This window comes from Siphateles boraxobius, unplaced genomic scaffold (genome assembly GCF_051911475.1).
Source record: "Siphateles boraxobius isolate OS27281-9 unplaced genomic scaffold, OSU_SipBor_1 24, whole genome shotgun sequence".
In the NCBI taxonomy this organism is placed as follows: Eukaryota; Metazoa; Chordata; class Actinopteri; order Cypriniformes; family Leuciscidae; genus Siphateles; species Siphateles boraxobius.
The window spans coordinates 7,463,066-7,487,190 of NW_027508855.1; the positions used below are offsets into that span (position 1 = coordinate 7,463,066).

The following is a 24,125-nucleotide window of genomic DNA, read 5'->3' on the forward strand; positions in this document are numbered from 1 at the left end:
TGTTAACCTTAAAACAGTAGGTGGAATTTTGATGTGACGTATGTGTCACATTAAGAAAAATGGTAATGAGCTGCTCAAATAATTTAGCTGATTCAATTATTTTAGTGTTATGTATATTCTTCTGCTCAATTCAAAGCATATTTTAACATATGTAAACTAAAAAATGTCAAATTAATAACATTGTTAAAAGGTCACTAAACACCTGGTCAGAGCCTGACTCCACCCACTGGCAATATTTGAAAAATGCTGGAAAAGTGGGCAGAGCCCAGCAGAGGGGGGCGTGCACCTGAGACAGATCTCTCTGTAGCCAAGGGCGTGGTGAGCTGGTGGCTGCTTATGTCACAGGGCACCACAACTTCCAATAGGAAAATTCAACTGCAGTAGCCACCGTTCAACCTGAAGAGGGCAGCACTCAGACGTTTTTACACCATGTATTGTAGAATTAAAACACTTTATACCCAAATATCCAAAGAATTACTTGAATCAATGAACAGCAATAATAAAGCCCCAGTCTTACAGATCATTAACCAAAAAAAGTTGGTTTAGGGTTTACCTTTTCATGAAATGTATTTTGAAAATATAACATTTTATTGTACTATTTTGAAAAGTAACCAAAACAGGTATGCAACATATGGTATAAAACACCCCATTATTTATTTTTATTCAGTTTGCACATTTTCAAGTTGTGAAAAAATAATCTAAAAATGAATTTCTGATTAAACCGTATACCTGAAAAGGTCACAGTTATGTGGTTTTGAAATATGTGGCAAAGCAAATAAAATCCAAAAACTATTACTTCTGAAAAAGTTTTTTTTTTATCTTCCCAGAAAAGTTATAATTTTGAAAATGTTGTGGGAAAGAAAATAAACAGAAAAAAAATGTTATTTATTAAGAAAACTGACACAAAAAAAAATTTTTCAAATGAGAAATAAAAGCCCAATGTGACATATATGTAACATTAAAAATGTATCATAAACGCCCAATGTGACATATGTAACATTACAGATCTTTGACAAGGAGTGGTTTTATTTAAAAAACAACGGCAGAAACATGTTTTAAGTGGTCCATTTAGTCTGTTTTATATGCCCCATAATTTTCCTATAAGGGGAAATTGGCCTGGGTTCTAATAAAGCATTTCTTACCGAAATCTCTTTGCTCTCTAAGAAAAATGTTTCCATGACCACACCTTTCAAAAACACATCATGCATCACTAACCTAACTTTACATTTCCCTTATCGTTCTTATCACATATTTTCTCAGTAATTAAAAGGGACATAGATAGTTTATCAGCTGATTATGAATATTAAATTCTGGTCATTGTTGACAGCTACAGTGCATGAGTAAGTCTTTTTTCTGTTTCTGTTATCAGCTGATGAAACTATGCAATTGCCTTTTTTGCCAATATAGAGCTAATAATGATGTTGGTAACAATTTACAATAAGGTTTCATTAATTAACTACTTTACTTCACATGAACTAAGAATGAACAATAATACTTCTAGATAATTTATTAATCTTAGTTAATGTTAATTTCAACATTTACTAATATTTTATTACAATCAAAAGTTATATTTGTTAACATTAGTAAATGCTTTGTGAACTAACATGAACGAACAATGAACAGCTGTCGCTCCCTCCAGTAACACACAAGCAAGTTCTTGATTTCACTGACTGATGGTTTATTCAGATTCAGAACATTGATTCCTCATTCACAATTGAAACCGCTGACTAATATGATGTCGGACAACACCAGACTCCATAATTTTTCTGATGCTAGCATCCTAGGCTATGGAGAATGCTCGTATCTTCGAGCAGTCAGTACATCAGAAGAAGTTCATGGGCTCATTAGTTATGGGCAAGTCAAGAGTGGCGCCTACAAAGGTAACGACCATACCAAGATTACAGCTTTCAGCCTCAGTGGTAGCTGTACGAATAAGTGATATGCTCAAGAAAGAGTTGGAAATAGAAGACTTGCAGGAATATTTTTGAACTGATTCAAGGGTCGTTCTTGGCTATATCAATAATGATGCTAAAAGATTTCATGTGTTCGTTGCTAATCGCATCCAGCGTATCAAGTTGAGTACCAATTCCAATCAATGGAGATCTGTCGCCACAGAAGATAATTCTGCTGATTATGCCTCTAGAAGTCTCACTGTAGATCAACTGGTAGCGTCCAGCTGGTTCACAGGACCAAACTTTCTATGGCAGAAGGATCTTCCCAGTGAGGAACTAGAACTTCGCAAGGTTCAAGTTCTTAGTACCCAAGCAGCCGAAGAAAGATCATTGTTGCACCACCTTTGTAATTTCTCTGATTTGACCAGGAATGCTAAAGGCTATTGCCAGACTCAAAAGGTGTGTGTAAGAAGCTAAAGGTCTTGAATCTCGATCATCTGAATTAGCAAGGAGAGACACAGAACTCTTTATTATTCGAATGGTTAAAGAAACCGCCTTCTCCAAAGAGATGCAGAGTCTCAAGAAACAGAAAGCATCTGATCCTCAAGACAAGGCAGGCAAGTTGTAAGTTGAGTCCCTTTCTGGATGGTCAGGATATACTTCGAGTTGGAGGTCGCCTGGCACATGCAACTCTCCATCCACATGTAAAACATCCAGCCATTCTTCCAAGAAACAGTTTTTTTCTCAGAATTACTAATTAAGCATGAATTATACTTAAATTGTAAGTATTCTTCGTAACATCGTCTTGATTTTTATCAGCTCATGCCTGGGCCATGGGAAGAACAGTCAGGCCTTGATGTTGAGGTAATAATCATGTTCAATGAAAATGCACAAGAACAACACGTATAAGGTTTATTATACATGCATAAGGTTGATAGTTGATAGATTGTAAATTCTTCATAATGGGTGTTCTTTCTTCAAACAGGGGCAACCCCTACAACATTTTGGGATTGACACCCCAACACCTGCGATGAGATGACTAAACGCCTGTGAAGAGACGACTCACCGCCGGCGATATGTTATGCCCTAAATTAATAGATGATTAAGTAACTGTATTTTTCTATGTACATTTCTGAAATGCACTTTCTGAAAAGCTGCTTTGAAACAATATGTATTGTGAAAAGCGCTATACAGATAAATTTGAATTGAATTGAATTGAACTGTGGAGTATTTATGGTTATGGTGAGTTGCCAAGCTCATTTTCAGGATGTTTAGTGATGTCCACACGACATCCATTGTCCATTTTTATTCATCTTTGGTGAATGTATGCTCATACAAAAGACATGGCAACATAACAGCTTTTCTGCCTTTACAGTATACCTGACTATGGAGGCAGCATTTGATTTCACCACAGTAAGTGCAGTCTTGGTGTTGACATAAAGATGTTTAATGTTAATTGTGGTGAATTACATCACAGCTGCTCTTATCATCCGTCTGACATGTCATATCTGAGGAGTTGGTGGTGAAAGGTTTTGCTGGAGAACCTTGAGATTGAGGGGTATGGTTTGTGAAATGAAAAATATAGATACTACTGTCAAAGTGGGAAAGCATGATGAAATTTGATGAAAAGTTCAATAAGTGTGGTTGCCCCATCTTGTTTTTTGTGGGTTAATCTCACTCTCTTCCATTTCCCTAACATTAAACTTTTGATAGTGAAAGATTTGTTTATTTATTGTCTGAATTGTGTGACTGTCATTGTGTTTTGATATTGAACAGGTGTAGTGAATTGGAAAAGACTTTCAGAGAGACACTGTCAAAGGTACAGAAAACCGTACACCATCTCTAGGAGCAGCCGCCTACAATGCTGCCAACTTTACAAAGACTTTACAAAGACGGGGAGTGCTTTTCGGGTCTTACTCCTCAGATGACAACCCTGGCTACTGTAGATTGCTTTTTAGACGATGGAGGTCTTGAACAGTGAAGTGTGTGTGCACGCAATGTGTCTTTGCTGTAACAATTATGGTCACTTGCAGTTCAAGTGTGTTGTCAAAATAGTTTTTTTTTCTTTCTCAAAAGCAATTAAAAATTATTCTTCATTATTTTACTGTGGTTGATTTGTACATGTTATTTGCTTTAAATAAAAAATTCTGATTAAGTAACTATTTTTGTTCATATTTTTAATTTTAATATAGAAAATAATTAATCAGAATTTAGCGTTAAATACAAAATTTTGATTAAGTAATTATTTTTGTTCATATTTTTAATTTTAATATAGGACTAAACTAATGTGTTACAGTATGGTCACTTGCAGTTAATGTGTGTTGTCAAAATAGTTTAAGATTATTATTTTCTTTACATAAAAACAATTAAAACTGTTAAATTGTGGAAATTATTCTTCATTATTTTACTGTGGTTGATTTGTAGGGCTACATGTTGTTTGCTTCAAGTGCAAAATTCTGAAGTTATTTTTACTATAATATACAGGTATGTAGGCTATATGTATATATGTATATTAGCGTGTTTGTGTACCTGGCAGTTGAGTCCGGTGTATTCGTGTGGGCAGGTGCATTTGTAGGTGCCGTATACAGGTGCCTCCATTTTGGCACGGCCGCGAATCCCACTCGTTAACGTCATGCTGGCAGTAGTTCCCGGTGAATCCCGGCAAACACGCGGGCAAGAGAATGAGTTTATGCCGTCCACACATGTTCCACCATTAAAACACAAGCTGTAGAGAAGAAGCAACACATATTTCGTATTACAAACGAAAAAGAAATTTGAAATCACAATAATGCATCTTAATTAAAAAAACTAAATCAAATGAATTTAGCAAGTGATGTCCACTCTGAAACATCTCTTATTGACTTTAATGTGATTTTTATGTAAAAACGTCTCAATGTTTGTATGTTGAAATAAGGAGTGTCCACCGTTCAAACAGAGCTGTTACATTCAGGGTTGTAATTGCCTTTTTTTAAATCCCAAATTTAAAGTAGGCCTATTCTAATGTTGCAAACATGAATTTGTGTTCTACTGTATCAAACGCTATATTAAAATCAACAAATAGTATTAGATTGTCATCATTGAGAATGTGATAATCAATAAAATCAAGAATAAGACGAATATTATTACATATATTCTTCCCTTTCATGAAACAAGACTGAGAGTGATACATTTTAGGGAAGCACATCCTAATTACAGGCTGCTTGCAAAAATAAGAGAAAACTGTTTGGCATCAGTGTTTAATAAAGTTATGGGTCTCCTCCACCCATCTAGAGATAAGTTATCCTTATTTGCCTTTGGTATTAAGGTAATTACTCCCTGTCTGAGATGGAGGTAAAATTCCATTATTTATAGATTCATTAAACATAGCTAAAATAAAAGGAGAAAGGGCATCTCTTAAAGTTTTGAAAAATTAATTCGTAACCCCATCACCAGGAGATTTGTTGTCCTTGAGTTTCTTTATTGTCGATCATTTCTGTTATACTACGCTCTTTCTTACAAATGCTGTCAAATTCATCATTAACAAAAGTACTTTTAATATTATTATTATCCAATTTTTATCCAATTTTTTATTATTATCCAATTTTTCTAAAAAGGACTCCATTAAGGATTACAGTATTTCAGAGCTAGAATGCAATTTTTTATAAAATTCTGCTATATGTTTTGAAATAGAAATCATCTGTGACACTATTATTTAGGTGTAATTTATTAATCCATACTCTTTAACCATTTCTTTTTTCCAAAGAATAAAAATATCTTGTGTTTTTTTTCACCATGCTCAAGCCACTTTCTTCTGGAACGTAGGCTATATGAAAGCAGATTTTGCCTTTACCTCATAATGTTTATTTAAATTCCCTTGTAATTTTATGAGATTTTGAGCTTCTTCCTCTGTTAAATCTGTCAAAACACAAAGCACCAAATTTAAAAATAATTTATCAACAAACTATTACAAATTATGCCTAAATTATTTCATAACCCTGAGATAATCTTGCTGCTAACATCATCTTTTACACATCTATTTATGTTACTATCTGGGACTACATTAAAATAAATCGAATCGAATATTTTAAATAGAATACATTTTGCATTCATGTATTTAGTTGATAGGTCTGCAATTCGTTTTTGTAATTCATGAAGTAAAAACAGATGTGTAGATTTGCAATTAGTACCATAAATATTGGCAATAATGTTTTGCTTATATTAGTCCTCTAATATGATTATTAGCAACCTTCTATTATTATTATTACTCTCATTATGAAGAATTTTGCCCCTGAAATTCCCTCCGAGAATAGCGACCCCTGTTGATTTATTTGTACCGTGACTCAACCAAATGCCCTGACACTGACTCTTCCAAAAATTTTAATCATCCTTTGAACTATGCGTTTCTTGTAAAAACTAAAAATCACTTTCAAAACTAAAAATACAGCCTTTCTTTTATTTATATCGAAACTAAAGAAAAAGACAGGATTAGAGATAACTTGAACAATAACCGTACCCTGGTTTAGCCAGCCCCCTCGACGTGACGTCATAGAGACGCGGCGGAAGAAGAGTGTTTTCGCTCTAAAGAAGCGCCAGCTCTCATTGAATGAGCCAATATTTAAAGTAGCCTTCATTTTCTCTTTCATTTCTATTATTTAAAAGCTTAGTTATCCACTGTTTGCCTTGGCGGACAAGGCCTAAGCTTTAGGCTTAAGGTTACGGTTAACGGTGAGTAATCGCTGTTGCCGACACGCCACATTTTCTGCGTCGCGACACCGGAGGCCGAACAGTGTTTATTTGTGATCGGTGCTCGGATTTGCTTTTGGAGATGCGTTAAATGATCAATGCGAGTAGAGCTCTTTTTTATTAAACAATCGCAACATAAATATATCAAAGTAATATCAGACTGGTCTATTGGCGAGACTACAAAGCCCTTTTCAATTCACATTTTCCACAAAATTTAGAATAAATGAGCAGAACAAAGCGCATCGTGCACGAATTTATCCCCGCAACTCCAGCTCTTAATACATGGACACTGGCAGTTGCATGTACAAATACAGCCTAAAACGTGTTAGTTTTAATTTAAATACCATTTATATGTAAAGTACTTTATGTGAATGTTTAAATTAATACAATGTGTTAACATCTATATTGTTTTCTCTGTTTTCCAAAATGACGTAAGTATCAGTCCAGCCAATTTTTGTTGTGAACAAATAATTAGTGCTAGATAATCCACAAAAGAAATATAGTTGGTGCCCTAAAATGAACCCTTGCCCCTTTTTTCAATCCTGTGTTTTATTTGGAAATACATCACAACACTTAAGTAAAGTTGTTGGTAACTTCTGGTTCACGTTGACTTTTTAAAAAACGCCTCTAGGTCAATATTGAGACTAGACCCTTTACATATAGGCTATGAATCTGTTTTTTAATGAACTTGCTATTTCAACACTTTTGTTCTTAGTTTGTCCATCTGGACTGTTGCTAATTGTTAGTATCAGGTGTTTATGTTGAAACAAAGTACAAGGTTAAAATGAACCTCTGTTGGTTCTCTACTCATGTTTTCTTTTTCATGCAGAGAGGAGGCAGGCTGGCGCAGGCCGTAGGTTGCTCTTGGATCATGAGAGACAGTGGCAGCAGCCTGGCTCAAACACACTGGTCCAATGAGCTGATGCTGACCACAGGGCAGGAGGGCGCTGGAGGTGGGGGTGCCATTGGAGGTGGTCATTTACTGAACCCGGCCATGGCCCAACATGCCCCGAGCCCAGCCCACTTAAAACTGGGCCGCGGAGAGGAGGACGCCAGGATATGGGGTGCAGAATATACTGTCCCTGAGGTGGAAGAAGAGGAAGAGGAAGAGGAGGAGGACACTGTTGAGATGGAGAGTGAAGAGGATCTGGTGGACAAGAAAGCTGAGGGTGGTTTCCAGTGTAATGATAAAGATGACAATGAGAAGTGGGGCTCGCAGCTAGTGGAAATGGATGTCAGCATTACAGGTGACTTTACCCATTGCTTGGCCCAGACTAGGCCCAGTCCGCTCAAAGAGAGAAAGCTATCCCGGTTGCGGTATCAGAGTCAAAGGTGTGTAAGCATTCGCTACCGTTTGGCCCAGCACTGGAGAGCTTGGCGCCAACGAGCCAAATGGGCAGGAACTATGGGATACAGGAGAATACGCAGATTACACAGACGCCGGCTCTTTGGCAATCGACCTTTCCAGAGACTGCCTGGCAGTTCATTGTTAAATGGAGACCCAGAAAGAAGTTCTGGGACAGCAGAGGAGAGGGGAGCTGATTTATCTGGTGAATATAAACTCTTGTTAACATTTGTATTATAATTTTTTGAAAGAATTGATATAATTTATTGTTTTTCATATGATACCTGACTAATTTTTAAAAATGTTTTTTAGTTTAAAGTGTATAATTTGAATATATTTTGTTTGGTGGCTAATGTGCAGTTAATGTGCTAGTAGTTAACTAGCTTTGTCCAACATTTAAGCAACAACATTCGTGTTGATGTTAAATATCATTTAAAATATTGCTATCTGTGCTGTGAAATATGCATTAATATTTAAAATAACATTTAGTCATTTAGCAGAGCCTTTAATAAAGCGACTTACAAATGAGAAATACAACAAGCAATTCATCTAAAGGAAGTTATAAGACCAGAGTTGTTTGCAAAAACAAGACAAAGTTTCAAACACTGTCCAGAATAGTACAAGCTAGAAGGCGGCACGATATAAGAAATACTGAAAGAGATAAAACAGGATGCATTTAAGTGCTCATGGTAGAGGTGAGTTTTCAGCTGTTTCTTGAATATTGTCAGGGACCCAGTTGAAGAAGATGATTCCAGCAGCAAAGAACCGCAAACAAAAACGTTCTGGAAAATGATTTTGTGCCTCCCCTAGTGGAAAAACCTAAACCAAAATGTATAAAATAAATTTACTTCATACTAAGTATACTACAAATCCATTAACATATTTACTGACATATCGCTTGGGACTTACTGATATTACCATTATAATTAATCTTTATTTGGAGTAATTCTTTATTGCACAATGCACATTTCTTAATATTAAGCCTAAAATGTGTTATAATAACACTATTAGTAAGGATAGAATGATTTAAATGCAAGATAATTAAAGTGTACCTAAAGTATACTTGCAATAGTTCCACTTTAGCACTATTTTCAGATAACTAAAGTGCATTAAGTACAAAATTACTACAGACTTTAAGTATACAAATTTATTATATTAAAAGTACAATAGCAGGGTATTTATATTAAGTACATAAATATGTAAATGTATTCATAGTATACTTAGTATAAAATAAATGTATTTTAAATACATTTTAGAATATTTATTTTTCACTAGGGTCTCTGTGATGTACCATGAGGCACATTGAAAGGATGAAATTGCATATTATTGTAATACTGAGGTCGTGAAAGAAACTGGCAAAGACTGTGACAGCATTCCTGGTTGTGACTAAAGTGCACTGACTAGTACATATATTCCTTTAGCTTTCTTCTGTACGTGGTCTTTACTTCTTTACCCTTTGATTTCTTAGACTCCTTTAGCACAAATGGGGTTCTGAAAGGAAGGGATGGTATCCATGGAGCAACCATGGGGGACAGGGAGGGAAGGCCCTCCCCTGCTAATGTCCAGACAAAGCGGGAAAAGTCCTCCCCACAGAATCAGCTTAGCAGTGAACACATTTCTTGTGTACAAGGTACAATAACCTTTTTCCCAAATATGGAAAAGGAACATACGCTATGTATTATTTAATATTATATTATCGTCCTATGGTTGTTACTCTCTCGCTCCTCCTCTTCAGGTATTCTGGATGAGTTTCTCCAGCAGTTTGGCAGTTTGATTCCTATCCATGTAGATGAGGTGGTGAAGAAGCTTCAGGAGATCTTCAACGAGAGTTTCTCAAGTCCTCACAGGTCAGATGTGGTTCATACCAGTCACAAGGCTTATCGTCTTGTCTGGATTTTTAAATTGGCAACCAGATAAAAGACTTGACTGTGAAGTCTCAGCTTTTTGTATTATTTTAATTTGTGCCTGTTTACAGGAAGGTAATGGTGCAACATTTAATGCAGTCCTACCAGCGAATTTCTGGAAGTGCAGTGATGCGGGGGTTTCGTGTAAATTACAAACGTCATGTCCTCACCATGGATGATCTGAGCACACTCTATGGCCAGAACTGGCTCAACGATCAGGTGAGCATCTTGCTTAACAACATTATTCATTATTAATGAACATTATTAATGGTTTATAGCATTCGCCAACCATGTGTACACTTGTATTTGTGCATGAATAAGTGATTTATCAAAAAATTTGTACCTGGATTGTTTTTCTATATTTAGGATAAAATTCTGAACCAACTCAAGTTAGATGTACACAAATAAAGCCTAGTTGCATTAGGATTGGTTTTCTTTCAAAACATAAATTTTTATTAGTAAATGAATAAATACAATTCCTACAATAAGTCTTTATCACATAATAATGCACCCTGTATAAGCACACACAAACATTCAAAAGTTAGGGGTCGGTAAGAATTAAAAAAAAAATATATATATATATTATTTTTTTAAGTCCCTTATGCTCACCATGGCTGCATTTAAAAACGGTAATATTTTTGAAATATTATTGTAATTTAAAGTGTCACACGATCCTTAAGAAATCATTCTAATATGCTTATTTGATGCTCAATAAACATTTCTTATTGTTATCAATGTTGAAAATATGTTGCTGCTTAATATTTTTTTGGAAACTATAAGATATTTTTTCAGGATTCTTTGATGAATTGAAAGTTCAAAAGAACAGCATTTATTTAAAATGAAAATCTTATGTAAGATTATAAATGTCTTTACGGTCACTTTTGATCAATTAAATGTATCCTTGCTGAATAATATAATAATTTCTAGTAGAATTTCTGACTGACCCCAAACCTTTGAATGGTAATATATGCACAGCTGGATAATGAGAAATCCAAAAACCAATCTAGGCTTATGTTAAAGGTGCTTATTGTGTTTCAACCGGTTTTGAGAATGACATGCTTGACTTTAAGAGAGGAATAGATGTACGGGTCATGTTGTGTACAAGACATTATATGGAGTTTCCGATTCATCGTGTGTGTGTGTGTGTGTGTGTGTGTGTGTGTGTGTGTGTGTGTGTGTGTGTGTGTGTGTGTGTGTGTGTGTGTGTGAATTTTGTGTGGAACCTTTTTTTATGAACAATATTTTTTTGTGGTTTATTAAATTTAACATATAACTAATAATTTTGTAACTACTATGGCACTGTCCTTTGCTTGAGTTTGTATAGAGAAGATATTTGATGAATGGGGGGCCCTTGTACTGGGATTGTGCTGAGGTGGCTCTCTCTTACGTCTGTAACTCACTCCATCACCCAGGTCATGAACATGTATGGGGATTTGGTCATGGACGCTGCCCCTGAAAAGGTAAGCTAAACGCGCACACATACACACTCCTTTACACATGGAATTTGACTCATGACAAAGCCATTATATGAACTTGTGTGTCATGATTAAGAGTTAAATGATTATGAAAACAGTATGTGAATTAGGTTTTTCCTCATTTGCTCTCTCTCACCATGTTTTTTTTTTTTTGTACTTGCAGATCCACTTTTTCAACAGCTTCTTTTATGACAAACTTCGGACGAAAGGTTATGACGGGGTCAAACGGTGGACAAAAAATGTCAGTACTGGATGGAGAAAGATTTTGTGTCTGTCTTTCACAGCTCTTATTAATACCTGCCATTTTAGGACTGTAAAATTTAGCAGATAAATTGGTAATGGATAATTCACCATTATATTTGCATCATGAAGTTAATATAGTTGTCCACCTATTTTTAACATAAAAGCAGACTGGGTAATTTTTAACTTGAATCTGCACGGCTTCCAGTTATTTTAGCTTTACCAAAACAGTCTGTTATGGTGCTTAATGTTGGAAACTGTTACTTATTATTTTAATTTACTCATTAACACTAGTTTGTAGCGCAAATAGTTTTACCATTTACTGCACTGTTACTCTTCTAGTTATTTACGTATAGCAGCTAATGAGTTGGAAGTCTTGCTCATTCACAGGAAATAGCTTACTTCCACATTGAAAAATACGGTGGATACAACAAAATTATTGTAGTACTACGTGTTTTTATTTCACTGTTAAACTTGCTCCTTAGGTTGATATTTTCCAGAAGAAGTTCTTATTGATTCCTATTCACCTGGAAGTGCACTGGTCATTAGTGTGTGTCAATGTTCCTCAGCGTAGAATCGTATACTTCGATTCCCAGAGGACCCTCAACCGTCGATGCCCCAAAGTAGGCATTATTTGTTCTAACCATGCTATTTTCATTGCTACATTTCTTATACCAATGCTTATCGTGTCCACTAAAAGTTTTTGTTTTTACAGCACATTGCCAAATACCTGATAGCAGAGGCAATCAAGAGAGAACAGGAGGAGTTTTACACAGGGTGGAAAGGCTTTTTCAAAATGGTAGGGTGAAAGGTGAATTTTGTGTGTGTGTGTGTGTGTGTGTCTGTTTGTAAAAGTATGAGAGAAATAAGGAATAAAAGAGATTTGGAAAGGCCATTTTGTGTATGTTTTGTTGACTCTTCTGTCTTTGGAATGTTCTAGAATGTGGCAAGGCAGAACAATGACAGTGATTGTGGAGCTTTTGTCCTTCAGGTTAGTGTTTTTTCTAATTAGTTATTTTAACACTTGACTTTGTACATAGCATTGGTGCTGAAAGTATATAATAATCTTCATTGGTGTCTTTTACTCACTTGTTCACTCTTCTTATCGTTGTACTCCAGTACTGTAAGTGCCTGGCCCTGGAACAGCCTTTCAGCTTTGGTCAGCAGGATATGCCCAAGCTACGGAGACAAATGTACAAAGAACTCTGTCACTGTAAACTGTCTCTGTGAGACAGTGGAAGAGCAAGGGAGATCCATGACATCTTACACTATTAAACAAGCTCCAGGTCCAGACAGCATTTAGGCAAGAGTCGTGCAAACGTTTTAACTCTCTTTTTGTTCAATGACTTTGTGTTTTGACTTGGTAAAGGCCATACTCTGTTTGGCCCAGTTGTTCGTTTGTTTGGATCAAAACGCAAGAGGAGGTGGTTTTTTCTAGAAATGGAAGGAGTTGACATCAGAGAACTGTTCATTTTTCATGTTCTTGATGTCAGTAACTTGTATGCTAAAAGGTAATGCCATTGACTGGTGAGGGAGGACACTTGCAGACATTTTAAAAATGTAATGCAATATTCATATACTGAGAGTCGATATGGACCACAATACTATATGATGATTTTTGTTTGTTCAATATTGTTTGTCTGTTATGTATCTGTGCGAATTGAGATGCAAACTTATGGAGAAAAAAAAAAGAGCAGCTGTAAATTAAACTGTTTTATATCTTTTGAGATGCATAAGTTGTTGTAAGATGTACTAATAAAAACTTAAGAAAATAACTGAGCGTCATCAATTTGTGCGTTAGTTATGTTACATTGTTGTGGGAGGCCATTGCAGTTCAGCAAACCTTTAATGGTGATAATTATTTGAAGGTTTTTCTAAATTCTGCAATGCGGTTATATACAGCAGTTAACTATAAATAGGTATACTGTTAGTTTATGGGACAGGTTAAGCATAACTGTATTTCCGTTTTGGGATCTACAAATGTGCTAATTAAATAGACAGCTTTACTAAGCAGCATTCACAGTACAATACACAATTAAAAAAAAAGGTGGCAAAGAATAATAAAACAAAAAAGAGAAAAGGCGATTCTTCACTTAAACATGAGAGATTTCATTATATATTTCCATGCTTCTCCAATATACAAAAACAATATCAGCTTAGTTATTATTATTATTGTTGTTATTTAAAGGTCGGAAAGATTAAACTTAAAATCTGGATTATGGGGATTAAGTGTACGAACCTTTGCCTATTATGAAATTGTGGTCATAGAGACGTTAATAAATTCAAGGCCTTTGTTGTATGTTATTTTATATAGCAACTTAACATCGCTAAATACATTTAGGCTGAAACTGCGTCACAGTAGGCCAAGCGAATGATATTTTAAGGTTTAGTTTTAGTCCAATTACATTTAAGATTGAGCAGAACTGACGTGTCATGGACCGCCCATCCGAACCGTATCCGACACCAAAGGGCGGCTACCATTGTTGAGTGACGTCTGTACTAGCCAATGAGAATTGGTCAGGGGCGGACCATATTCTGACTGATGGTCGAATGCTGCAATCACAATTTTAGTAAGAAAACCGTGTTAAACTATATAAAACATTTTCGCGGTGTGCTCGCCCTTTGTGATAATGTCGGCAGAATATGAAGGGAGGTAGGACAGCTTGATTTTAAACGATCTTAATATATTTGTTTATAAATTGGAAATCTTATGCGTACGTGTTGTCAGTCGCTATAGGCATTCCGCTTCTAGATGTTGTTGGAAGTAGTTTGTGGTTCGTGATCTTGAATGTCGCAAACGAGTTGTAAAAACCCATTGGCGTTAGCATATGAGCTCTTAGCAGCCAGGCCTGCTTGAGGATATTGACGTTGACGTAGAACGATCTTTACTGTTCAGCAGCTCAAAATTAAGGTTTAGATCGCGAAGGGTGTGTTGTTGTTGTTGTTATATTAATTTAATGCAGTGATTGCAGTCAATGATCAATATCGATTCCTCAATTTGTCTACTTGATTTAGCTCGCACTGACTGCTCGACATATAACCCTCCTATTTATGGCCCTGAAGTGAAGCATGTTTTTCCTCCATTCATTCATTTGAACATAGATCAAACTGATTTTCTAAACTGTACATGGAAATTCATTGTAGTGGTGATTCCCCATATAAAACTGCTTAAAAATGTGTATTATTTTTGTATTCTTAAATGTTTGACATAATCATATTTTAAATGTATGCGTGTGTGTGTGTGTGTGTGTGTATGTATATATATATATATATATATATATATATATTACACACACACACAATGCATGTATATCTTTCCTTCATGAATAACTGAATGGTGCTAATGTGACATTTTTTTGCAGACCTAGAGACAATGGCCCGGAGGGCATGGAGCCAGATGGAATCATTGAAGTGAGTTCATAACAATTTTTTTTACATTTAACTATTTATATATATATATATATATATATATATATATATACACACATGCATATATCCCTGCATGTCTCATGGCACAGCTTTAGGAAGTGGGTTGGCACTGAATGTGCTGTCAGTTGTTTTGACTGTCTTGTTCTCACTGTGGGGGTCAGCAATTCCTTTTCTTTGTGTTATCCTTTATGCATAATGCAATGGGTGACAAATAGCATTTTTTTTTCATGGTGAGATGGAGAGTAAAGATTAGCTCATCAGTGGTCTTTTGTATCTTAATATTCATTATTTATAATTCATTAATTACTTTCCCCGGTAACTGCAGAGTAACTGGCATGAGATCGTGGACAGCTTTGATGACATGAACCTGCGTGAAACTCTGCTCAGGGGAATCTATGCTTATGGTTTTGAGAAGCCCTCTGCCATCCAGCAAAGGGCTATCCTCCCTTGCATCAAGGGTAATGTATCTTTAAGAATATTCTAAATATGTAATGCAATTGGTGTTTATTGGAGCAGTCCATATCATTGGATACTCTATTTTCACCTTCTGTTATTGTGTCCGGCACATAATATGTAAAATCATCAGCAGTGTTTATAATTGTCATTTAAAGGTTGTTTTCTTATCTAGAGGGGCATCTTCGGTAGTTGCAATGCAGTAACATAACTGTTAGACTGCCATCGCCAATCGCTGCATGCTTGAAGGACATCCCGTACTATCAATTACAGCTAATTATTTGGCCACTTTATGACCTGTTGTTGTTTGTTTCCACACTAGGATATGATGTCATTGCGCAGGCCCAGTCAGGAACAGGCAAGACCGCCACCTTTGCCATCTCCATCCTGCAGCAGATTGATGTAGAGCTGAAAGGATCTCAGGCCTTGGTCCTGGCACCCACCCGTGAACTGGCTCAGCAGGTTAGCGCTGTCTCTGTGTTCACTGCTTTTGCTTCACTTGCTGCAGAACCACAATGTCACTGGTGCAGCAGAACTAAACGGAGTTTGTTTGATGACTCTTTATTTTTATTTTATGTTTTTATTTAAATTTTTATCCAGAAATGGGCACTATTTTTAAAGCCACTTATGAAACTTAAAGTGAATCCATGTTAATTGTCTAGAAAGATGATAATTTTGTTAATGTTGGGGAAAGTTACTTTTAAAAGCAACATGTTAAATTGCATTTTTGGGAAAAGTTCATAATCGTGTTACATTTGTTACTTTTTATGGGAAGTTCAATTCAGTTCACATTTATTTGTATAGCGATTTTCACAATACATATCGTTGCAAAGCAGCTTTACAGAAAAATGCACATTTCTACATTAAAATTTAGAGTGCAGTTAGCTAACATCATGCATTCATAAAGCAGTTATTACAAGTTATGATCATAATGATTACAATATATAGAAAATTGGCAGTGGTGCATGCTGATTCAGAGTGGCCGTCATCTGAAGTCCTTGTAGGAGTTGGCATCATCTCTTCACAGGTGTCGGGGCATCTGAAGTCTTCATAAGAGGCTGGATCCAAACTGGAGCTGACGTACTCTAGTTACCTCGGGATGGGCATTTCTGAGACAGAAAAGTAAATGGAAAATAATTAGCATAGCTGCTGTTCATAACATTTCAAGCAAAAGATAATCATGTGCGTTTCATCTTATATAACTGGAGTTCAAGGTTATGAGGTGCATTATGTGAATGTTTGGCCAAAGAGATGCATCTTTAATCTATATTTAAACTGGGAGACTGTCTGAGCCTCAAACATTATCAAGAAGGCTATTCCAGAGTTTAGAAGCCAAATGGGAAAACACTTTCCCTCCTTTAGTGGACTTCAATATTCAAGATACTACCAAAGGTCCAGAGTTTTGTGACCTTAAAGAGCGTGATGGATTGTAGGGCGATAGAAGATTGGTTAAATACACAGGAGCTAAACATTATAGCCTTATTAGGTCAGTAGCAAGAAAATTGGGGTTATATGATAATATTTTCTTGACCTGGATAGAACTCTAGAAGATGCATTTTGGAATACCTGTTGCTTGTTTATTGAGGATGCAGGACCACCTAGTAATGTATTACAGTAATCTAATCTACAAGTCATGAATGCATGAACTAGCTTTTCTACATCAGAAACCGATTACATTTTAGCAACGTTTCTGAGGTGGGAGTCTGTTTTTGTAACATTTGAAATATGATTATTGATAGACAAGTCGCTGTCTAATATGACACCCAGGTGTTCAAACTGTTGAGGATGATGTAACCGTATATCCTACTTGAAGCAAATTGTATTCTGAGAGATTGTGTACAGGTTTTTGGTTGAAGTAATACCTCAGTCTTATCCAAATTTAATAGAAAAAGATTACTGGTCATAAAATATTTTATATCTTTAACACACACTGTGAACTTGGATAATTTAGAGATTTCATCTGGTCGTGATGAAATATACATGCTGCCCTTGGTAATATATTTAGAAAACATGGAATTAGTTTCCACTGTTAGGCCGTGTGTCCACCAAAGCGTTTTTTTCACGCAGCTGGCGTAAAATTCCAATTGTTTTCAATGGGAGCGCGCGTTTAAAGGCCATGAGCGTAACGTGGCGCTGAGCGTGTATTTTAGGCTGTGTGCCCACCAAAGCCTTTTTAATCAGCTGAAAACGCTAGGCGCTCTGCTGAAAACGCCTAGCTGTGGGCGCTTGAGAGGGTTTTGGCAGCGCTGCGTTTTTTCAGTTGAGACGATTCGTTGCTATAATACAGAAAACCCGCAGCACAGATTACTTGTAACTGATTTCGTAGATAATTTGTCATACTAAAAATGTATTTTTCATCCATTTTGTTCGGTTAGCTCTGCCGGTTAACGTTGTTGTACAGAAAGAATGTTGTGACAGTTGGTCGGTGTGGTATTTGTCCCGCCCCCCCTCCACTGTGATTGGACGGCTGTGTAAAAAGTGACAGCGACTGCGTTTTACCCAAAGTTGAAAATTTTTTCCAACTCTCGGCGACCAGTAAAAAACGCCGAACACTCAGCGCTTCCCAGGAACGCTCAGATCGGATCTCGCATTCCTGGGTAAAAAAAAAAAAAGAGGATGGCTCCGGTGCAAAGTCTGCACTGGTGGGTTTTCTTTTAAAAACGTTTTCAGTCGGGGTACATTTTATAAATCTCGCAAAATGAGGAGGATGAAGATGCTGCAAGTACTAATAATGTGGATAGATGCCTAAATGGAAACGGTATAGTGAAACGTATCCGAGAACGGTGCCAGCTGTGGTGGGAAAAATGTGCATTCTTTACAAAATATTATTTTTGTAAAGTTTCTGCAACTTTAGGGTACAAAAGCAAACGATTTTAGTATATTTGCAATGTATTTCGCGCTCAACTGTATCGCAAACAGCTACGTGCAGCAATTCATGGAGAGAGGAGGGGGAATAATGACTGGGCGGGGTTTTGTGTGATGTCACCCTGTGAATGCAGACACGATGGCTGGATTGCGTTTACATTACGCTGAGATCCGATCACAATGCGTCTTCGACTACCTCTGAACCTGGTCGGATAACTTTCCAATCAGAAGCGTGTTTACAGTTGTCTTTTCAATGTTTATGTGGACAACATCCGGATAATCATCCATGTTAATGCCAAGTGTAAACGCAGCCTAAGAGTTTTTTATTATCTGTAGTGTCAAATGCAGCATTAAGATCAAACAAAACTAGTATTGAAATGCAGCCTTGGTCAGAAGCTAAAAACAAGTCATTTGTAATTTTAACAAGCGTAGTTTCTGTGTTATGATGGGACCCGAATCCTTTTTTGTTTTTGCAGTAAGGAGCACAATTGAGCGGACAACTTTTTCTAGTATTTTGGACATAAATGGAAAATTTAAAAATGGTCTGTAATTTGCCAATTCATTTGGATCTAGTTGTGGTTTCTTAATTAGAGGCTTAGTATATGTTAGATTGAAGGGTCTTGGCACATGACCTACAGTTAGAAAGGAGTTAATAATATTGAGAAGAGGCTCTTCTGCTACAGGTAACAACTCTTTCAGTAGTTTAGTGTTTATTGGATTTAATAAACATGTTGTTGGTTTAGATGCAATGATATGTTGTTTATTTTGCTCTTCCTGTCCTATAGATGTAAAGCACTGCAATTGTTCTTGAGGGACAAAATTGAGGCTGAATCATAAAAATCATGAAGTCATTACTACTATACTGTGAGGATATATATATATATTTGTATATTTATTAATCTAGCCACTGTACTAAATAAAATTAGATTTTTTTTTGTTCGTTTTGATTATTTTCTATGTGTTTGCGGAGATGCTCAGCCCTGGCAGCTATTAGATCCTTTTTATAGCGGGACATACTGTCTTTCCATGCAATTCTAAAGACCTCTAAATGAGTTTTTCCATTCGTGCTCTAGGTTACGAGTTTCTCTCTTGAGGGCTTGAGCAATACTGTTGTACCATGGTGCAGTCATTTTCTCTCTAACCTTTTTTTAATCTGATCGGTGCAACTGTTTCTAATGTACTAGAGAAGATTGTACCCATACCTAGTCATTTCATCAAGTTAATTTGTGTTTATGGGAACACTGAGCAGTTGAGACGGATCATGTAGATTATTTGTGAATGTATCTTTAGCGTTGGGATAATTATATTATAATAATTGTTCTACCTGGTTGATAACACGATATGATAAATATCAGCAGTATGCACGTTACTATTCTTGGGATTTAAGAATCTATATTGTTTCTTAAAAATGAAAAATTATTAAAATTGAGAAATCTATATTTTTAGCTTAGCCCTTAAAATCTCCGCTTACATGTGATGGCAAATGTGCTTCTGTCCACAACTCCTCTGTGCAAGTACAGGGAAATGTTTTTCTCCAGGTTACTTCACACATGATTTTCTCTGTCTTTACAGATCCAGAAAGTGATTCTGGCTCTTGGAGACTACATGGGTGCAACATGCCACGCCTGTATTGGTGGGACCAACGTGCGCAATGAGGTCCAAAAGCTGCAGGCAGAGGCACCGCATATTGTAGTAGGAACCCCAGGTCGTGTCTACGACATGCTCAATCGAAAGTTCCTCTGTGAGTAATGAGTACTGTGAGATCTAGTGCTGAATATTTTGTATTTTATATATTTTATTGCATAAAATTATTGTTATGCCATTTACACTTTCTTTTGTGTTTAATTCTCTTCTAGCTTCTAAGTACATTAAAATGTTTGTGCTGGATGAAGCAGATGAGATGCTGAGTCGTGGATTCAAGGACCAGATCTACGAGATTTTCCAGAAACTCAATACCAGCACACAGGTTAGGATATGAAATCGACCATGTTTCCTGTATGTGCTGTTACCAGGTTGAATATTTCCATGTGTTATTGCATTAGTGTATATGAGAATATGCGTTTGTCAAAGCATAATGCAGTTACTGCAACAGGTTAAGAACAAACACAAATAGCATTGAAAACTGGAATGTGTTGCTTCTTGTTCAGTCAGCTCTGTTTCCCACCACTATTCCGTTATGACTAGTAACAACACCTTTTTAGGTGACCTAGCTTTAAAGGTCATACATGTTTGTTTATAAATGTGATTTATCATGTTTATCTGCCATCTGTCCTGTAGGTTGTGCTGCTGTCAGCCACCATGCCCGCGGAGGTGCTGGATGTCACTACCAAGTTTATGCGAGAACCAGTGCGCATCCTTGTGAAGAAAGAGGAGCTCACCCTTGAGGGTATTCGTCAGTTCTACATCAACGTTGAAAAAGAGGTACAGATCTTGGGTCACTTTTATGCAAAGGAATAACAGCAGAAATTCATGAATTGCATACATGAACACACCAGAATTTATCAGGGCTTTTTTAAAAGGATGTTTTGTGCGCTTATATGCATTGATTTTGACCAGTGGCTGTTAATAGGTCATTCTGTTTCTCACATGCTTTGTTGTGTATGTGTTTTTGTCAGGAATGGAAGCTAGACACCCTGTGTGATCTCTACGAGACTCTGACCATCACTCAGGCAGTGATCTTCATTAACACACGCCGAAAAGTGGACTGGCTCACGGAGAAGATGCATGCCAGGGACTTTACTGTCTCAGCTCTGGTAAATACTGAAAGTGCCTCACCGCAACTACAAGCGCAACAATATTGTTGAATCACTTTCAGAGCATTTTTGTAATCTATTTTTAATATAAAAAAAACATCAGCTAATTAAAATCATTCCTACTTTAGAGTTTGAGCTGCAATTGTTCACAGAACATAACTGTACGATTGTGCGATTAAAATAAACATAATGTTATTACAAATTGTGGATGCTAATACAGTTATTATAGTTATTGTTCTTGATGTGCCTTAACAGATCCGCCACTACCCAGATCTAAGTGTACCTCTCAGTATGTATAACAAACAATTCTAGCAGAGCGTGAGCATCTAGTATTTTCACATGTCAGACTTTCAACAATTGTCTTTTCTTTCGTCTTGTGCACCTGAAAGGGACAGAATATTTTTGTACAAGATGCTCACATACAATTGCTAAAGTAGTGTCATTGTTGACCTGTAATTTAAATTAGGATTAAGGTTAGAAATAAAGCTTTATGGTCCGTTTAATTATAATAATAATAGTAGTATTACAATTATTTTTAAACATTTTAGCATTCATTCTGATTCATTCTACACAGATGGTCTGATAGTGTCTCATATACAGAATGTTCTTTCTTTGCAAGCATAATGAATTCAAGAATAAACAAAATGTAAATGTTTGGTTTCTAGTAAAGGCATTGTGTGTTATCTTTGTCAGCATGGAGACATGGAGCAGAAGGACCGAGACCTGATTATGAGGGAGTTTCGCTCTGGTTCTAGCCGTGTCCTTATTACCACCGATCTGCTGGTTAGAAAACGCATCAATGCATTAATCTTGCTTCATTTGTTCTCTTAATGGAATGGATTCTATTAAAAAAATAATTCAGTTAGCAAATGAGGTCACCAGACTTCCCTGACCCCATTGCACCCTCTAGTGCTTTGGAGTAATAATAGTATCTGGTATAAAAAGTGTGTTCTGCTATGGATGGGTCATTCTGTCCTTCCCCATAGCTTTATCAAACCACACACACACACAAAACTATATATATTTGAAAAACAATGTAAATAAAGAATAATATACTTTTGTATGCTTGATTTAACTTTAATTTTCTTGCATGTCTTTCTCATTCATAGGCCAGGGGTATTGATGTCCAGCAGGTGTCTTTGGTGATCAACTATGACTTGCCAACCAACCGTGAGAATTACATTCATAGGTTTGTGTTTTGTTCATGATTGTAACATTGAATTTGTCTTAAGCTGATGTTTCTACTGCCATTTGATTATTATAACCATCTTTTTTTTTTTGTGTGTGTGTGTGTGTGTGAAACTCTCAGGATTGGTAGAGGCGGCCGTTTTGGCAGGAAAGGTGTGGCTATCAACATGGTGACAGAGGATGACAAGCGTACTCTGCGGGACATCGAGACCTTCTACAACACTACTGTAGAAGAGATGCCCATGAATGTGGCTGATTTGATCTAGAGATTTATTTGACCTGATCTAGATACATCCCCCCTCTCTCTATCCCCACAATCACTCTCTCTTTTTCAAGTTTAAGCACTTCTAAATGGAGTAGGGGACGTGCAACTCCCTGCTCTTCCACATTTGCAAATTAGTCATTTTATTTTGCCCAAAAGTGAACAAATTTTATAAATCTCAAATGCTGAATATACATCTATTTATCTCCATCAACTCCCATAATAAACATTGAAAAATATGGGCTCAGCCATCTTCTCTTATGGAGAAGAGCAGCATGTTCTGTCACTCTGCTTTCAATTAGTCATCCTGAGCTTTTCTTTTTTTCCTTTTCTTTTTTTAAGCTGGGAATCATCATTGACATGCATTGATGTTTTTTTTTAAAGCACATGTTACTAATGTAGTAATGGGCCATGTGGTAAAAGTGTGCTTCCTTTTAAACTAACATGAAAAGCATCTGTAAGATTTGATACATTTCTTTCGGATTTAGCTACTGGGACTGTAAGATCCAAGTAGTTACTGCACTTGCTTGCTGTACTGTTTGCTGTAAAACTGTGCCAGAGCTATGTAATCACCCTTGAACAGTATATGATACAAGATGTCTGAGTATTGTGGGCTTCCTGGATTTATATATTTGGAAGTTCTTACTCGGATTAATTTTGACTGAAGGTGGTATGAAAAAAATTTGATGGAGAAAAAAAATATTTCAACATTATTGGATTATTTAAAAAGAAATTCTACATTTAAGTTATTTTGTAAGTGTATTTTGTTCTTCGGAGGAGGGGGGAAGTTTCAATAAAGCTACAGCATAATTAGTCAAACTCTCCTTTTTCTCCTTGTTATTAAACAGTTTGCAAGTTTGGTTATGTTCTTTGCTGGTTTTGCAGGTTCCAGTTGTAAAATCACTAATTTCACATAGAGGGGTAGCAAAGTGTAATGCATTGGAACATGTACAAATTAAACATTATTTACAGTCTTGTTTTAACCCACTCCCTTTTTTGTTATCAGGTATTGTATCCAAATTTAAAGAACATTAATGGAAGTTCATGTTAAATATGTATTTTTTTTTTAGAAAACTACACAAACATTTGTTCATGGATTAACAGGCATGAATCGGAGTGCCAGATTTTCTTTTATCATTTATTATTGCATGTCAACAATTTTCCCCAAAATTGCTCATGTATTTTACCTAGCTAATGGGTGTACATAAAAGTCAGTTGTGAGATACTGTAATGCCGGTGTTCAACACTGGAGGGAGGCTCCACACAGCAGAGAAACTTTAGTAAGCAACAACAAAAACATGATTGCAGTATCCAAAAATGGAGAAATTGTAACTTTTAAATCATGTGGTTTTAAAGTATAAGGATCAGTAAAAAAAAAAATCCAATCATCCGAGACAGGTTCACACCGCTAATTTAATGTAAACCACTGTTTACATTTGGTCAGTGTCAAAAAATGTGTTATATGTTGCTTTAAAGTAGAAATGTAGCAAATGAATATGCATGAAGGTATCTGTAAGATGTTTTGTTGGAAATCAACAAAAAGTTTGGCAGTGATTAGGAATTGTACTGCTTTTCAAATCAGCCATGAACTTTTAAA

The 24,125-nt window shown here is 36.2% G+C and overlaps 3 protein-coding genes across 4 annotated transcripts in view; 2 read left to right on the forward strand and 1 right to left on the reverse strand.

The window, feature by feature from the left end:
- The first annotated feature begins 6,402 nt into the window (after positions 1–6,402).
- senp3a (SUMO specific peptidase 3a) lies at positions 6,403–13,353 on the forward strand. 2 transcript variants are annotated; one of them, XM_077241100.1, is made up of 11 exons: positions 6,403–6,596; positions 7,444–8,164; positions 9,428–9,589; positions 9,695–9,806; positions 9,935–10,082; positions 11,276–11,323; positions 11,502–11,579; positions 12,064–12,201; positions 12,294–12,377; positions 12,519–12,569; positions 12,698–13,353. In XM_077241100.1, the coding sequence occupies exons 2-11, from the start codon at positions 7,486–7,488 to the stop codon at positions 12,806–12,808; spliced, it is 1,611 nt and encodes a 536-aa protein (XP_077097215.1). In that variant the 5' UTR covers positions 6,403–6,596; positions 7,444–7,485; the 3' UTR covers positions 12,809–13,353. The 2 variants fall into 2 exon arrangements, with proteins under 2 accessions (XP_077097215.1, XP_077097214.1); XM_077241099.1 differs by having other exon boundaries at positions 6,419–6,596; positions 12,279–12,377.
- A 767-nt stretch (positions 13,354–14,120) lies between these two features.
- On the forward strand, positions 14,121–23,347 carry eif4a1b (eukaryotic translation initiation factor 4A1B). Its single transcript, XM_077241102.1, has 11 exons — positions 14,121–14,231; positions 14,941–14,989; positions 15,333–15,465; positions 15,783–15,922; positions 19,898–20,066; positions 20,182–20,291; positions 20,603–20,746; positions 20,941–21,078; positions 21,772–21,861; positions 22,188–22,267; positions 22,388–23,347. Exons 1-11 carry the CDS (start codon positions 14,209–14,211, stop codon positions 22,530–22,532), a joined length of 1,221 nt encoding a protein of 406 aa, XP_077097217.1. The 5' UTR covers positions 14,121–14,208; the 3' UTR covers positions 22,533–23,347.
- mpdu1a (mannose-P-dolichol utilization defect 1a) overlaps positions 16,322–24,125 on the reverse strand; it is a 29,375-nt gene continuing 21,571 nt past the window's right edge. The window contains exon 9 of the transcript XR_013206842.1: positions 16,322–16,569. The gene's annotated coding sequence lies outside the window, so the exon portion shown is untranslated. The remainder of the gene's footprint in view (positions 16,570–24,125) is intronic.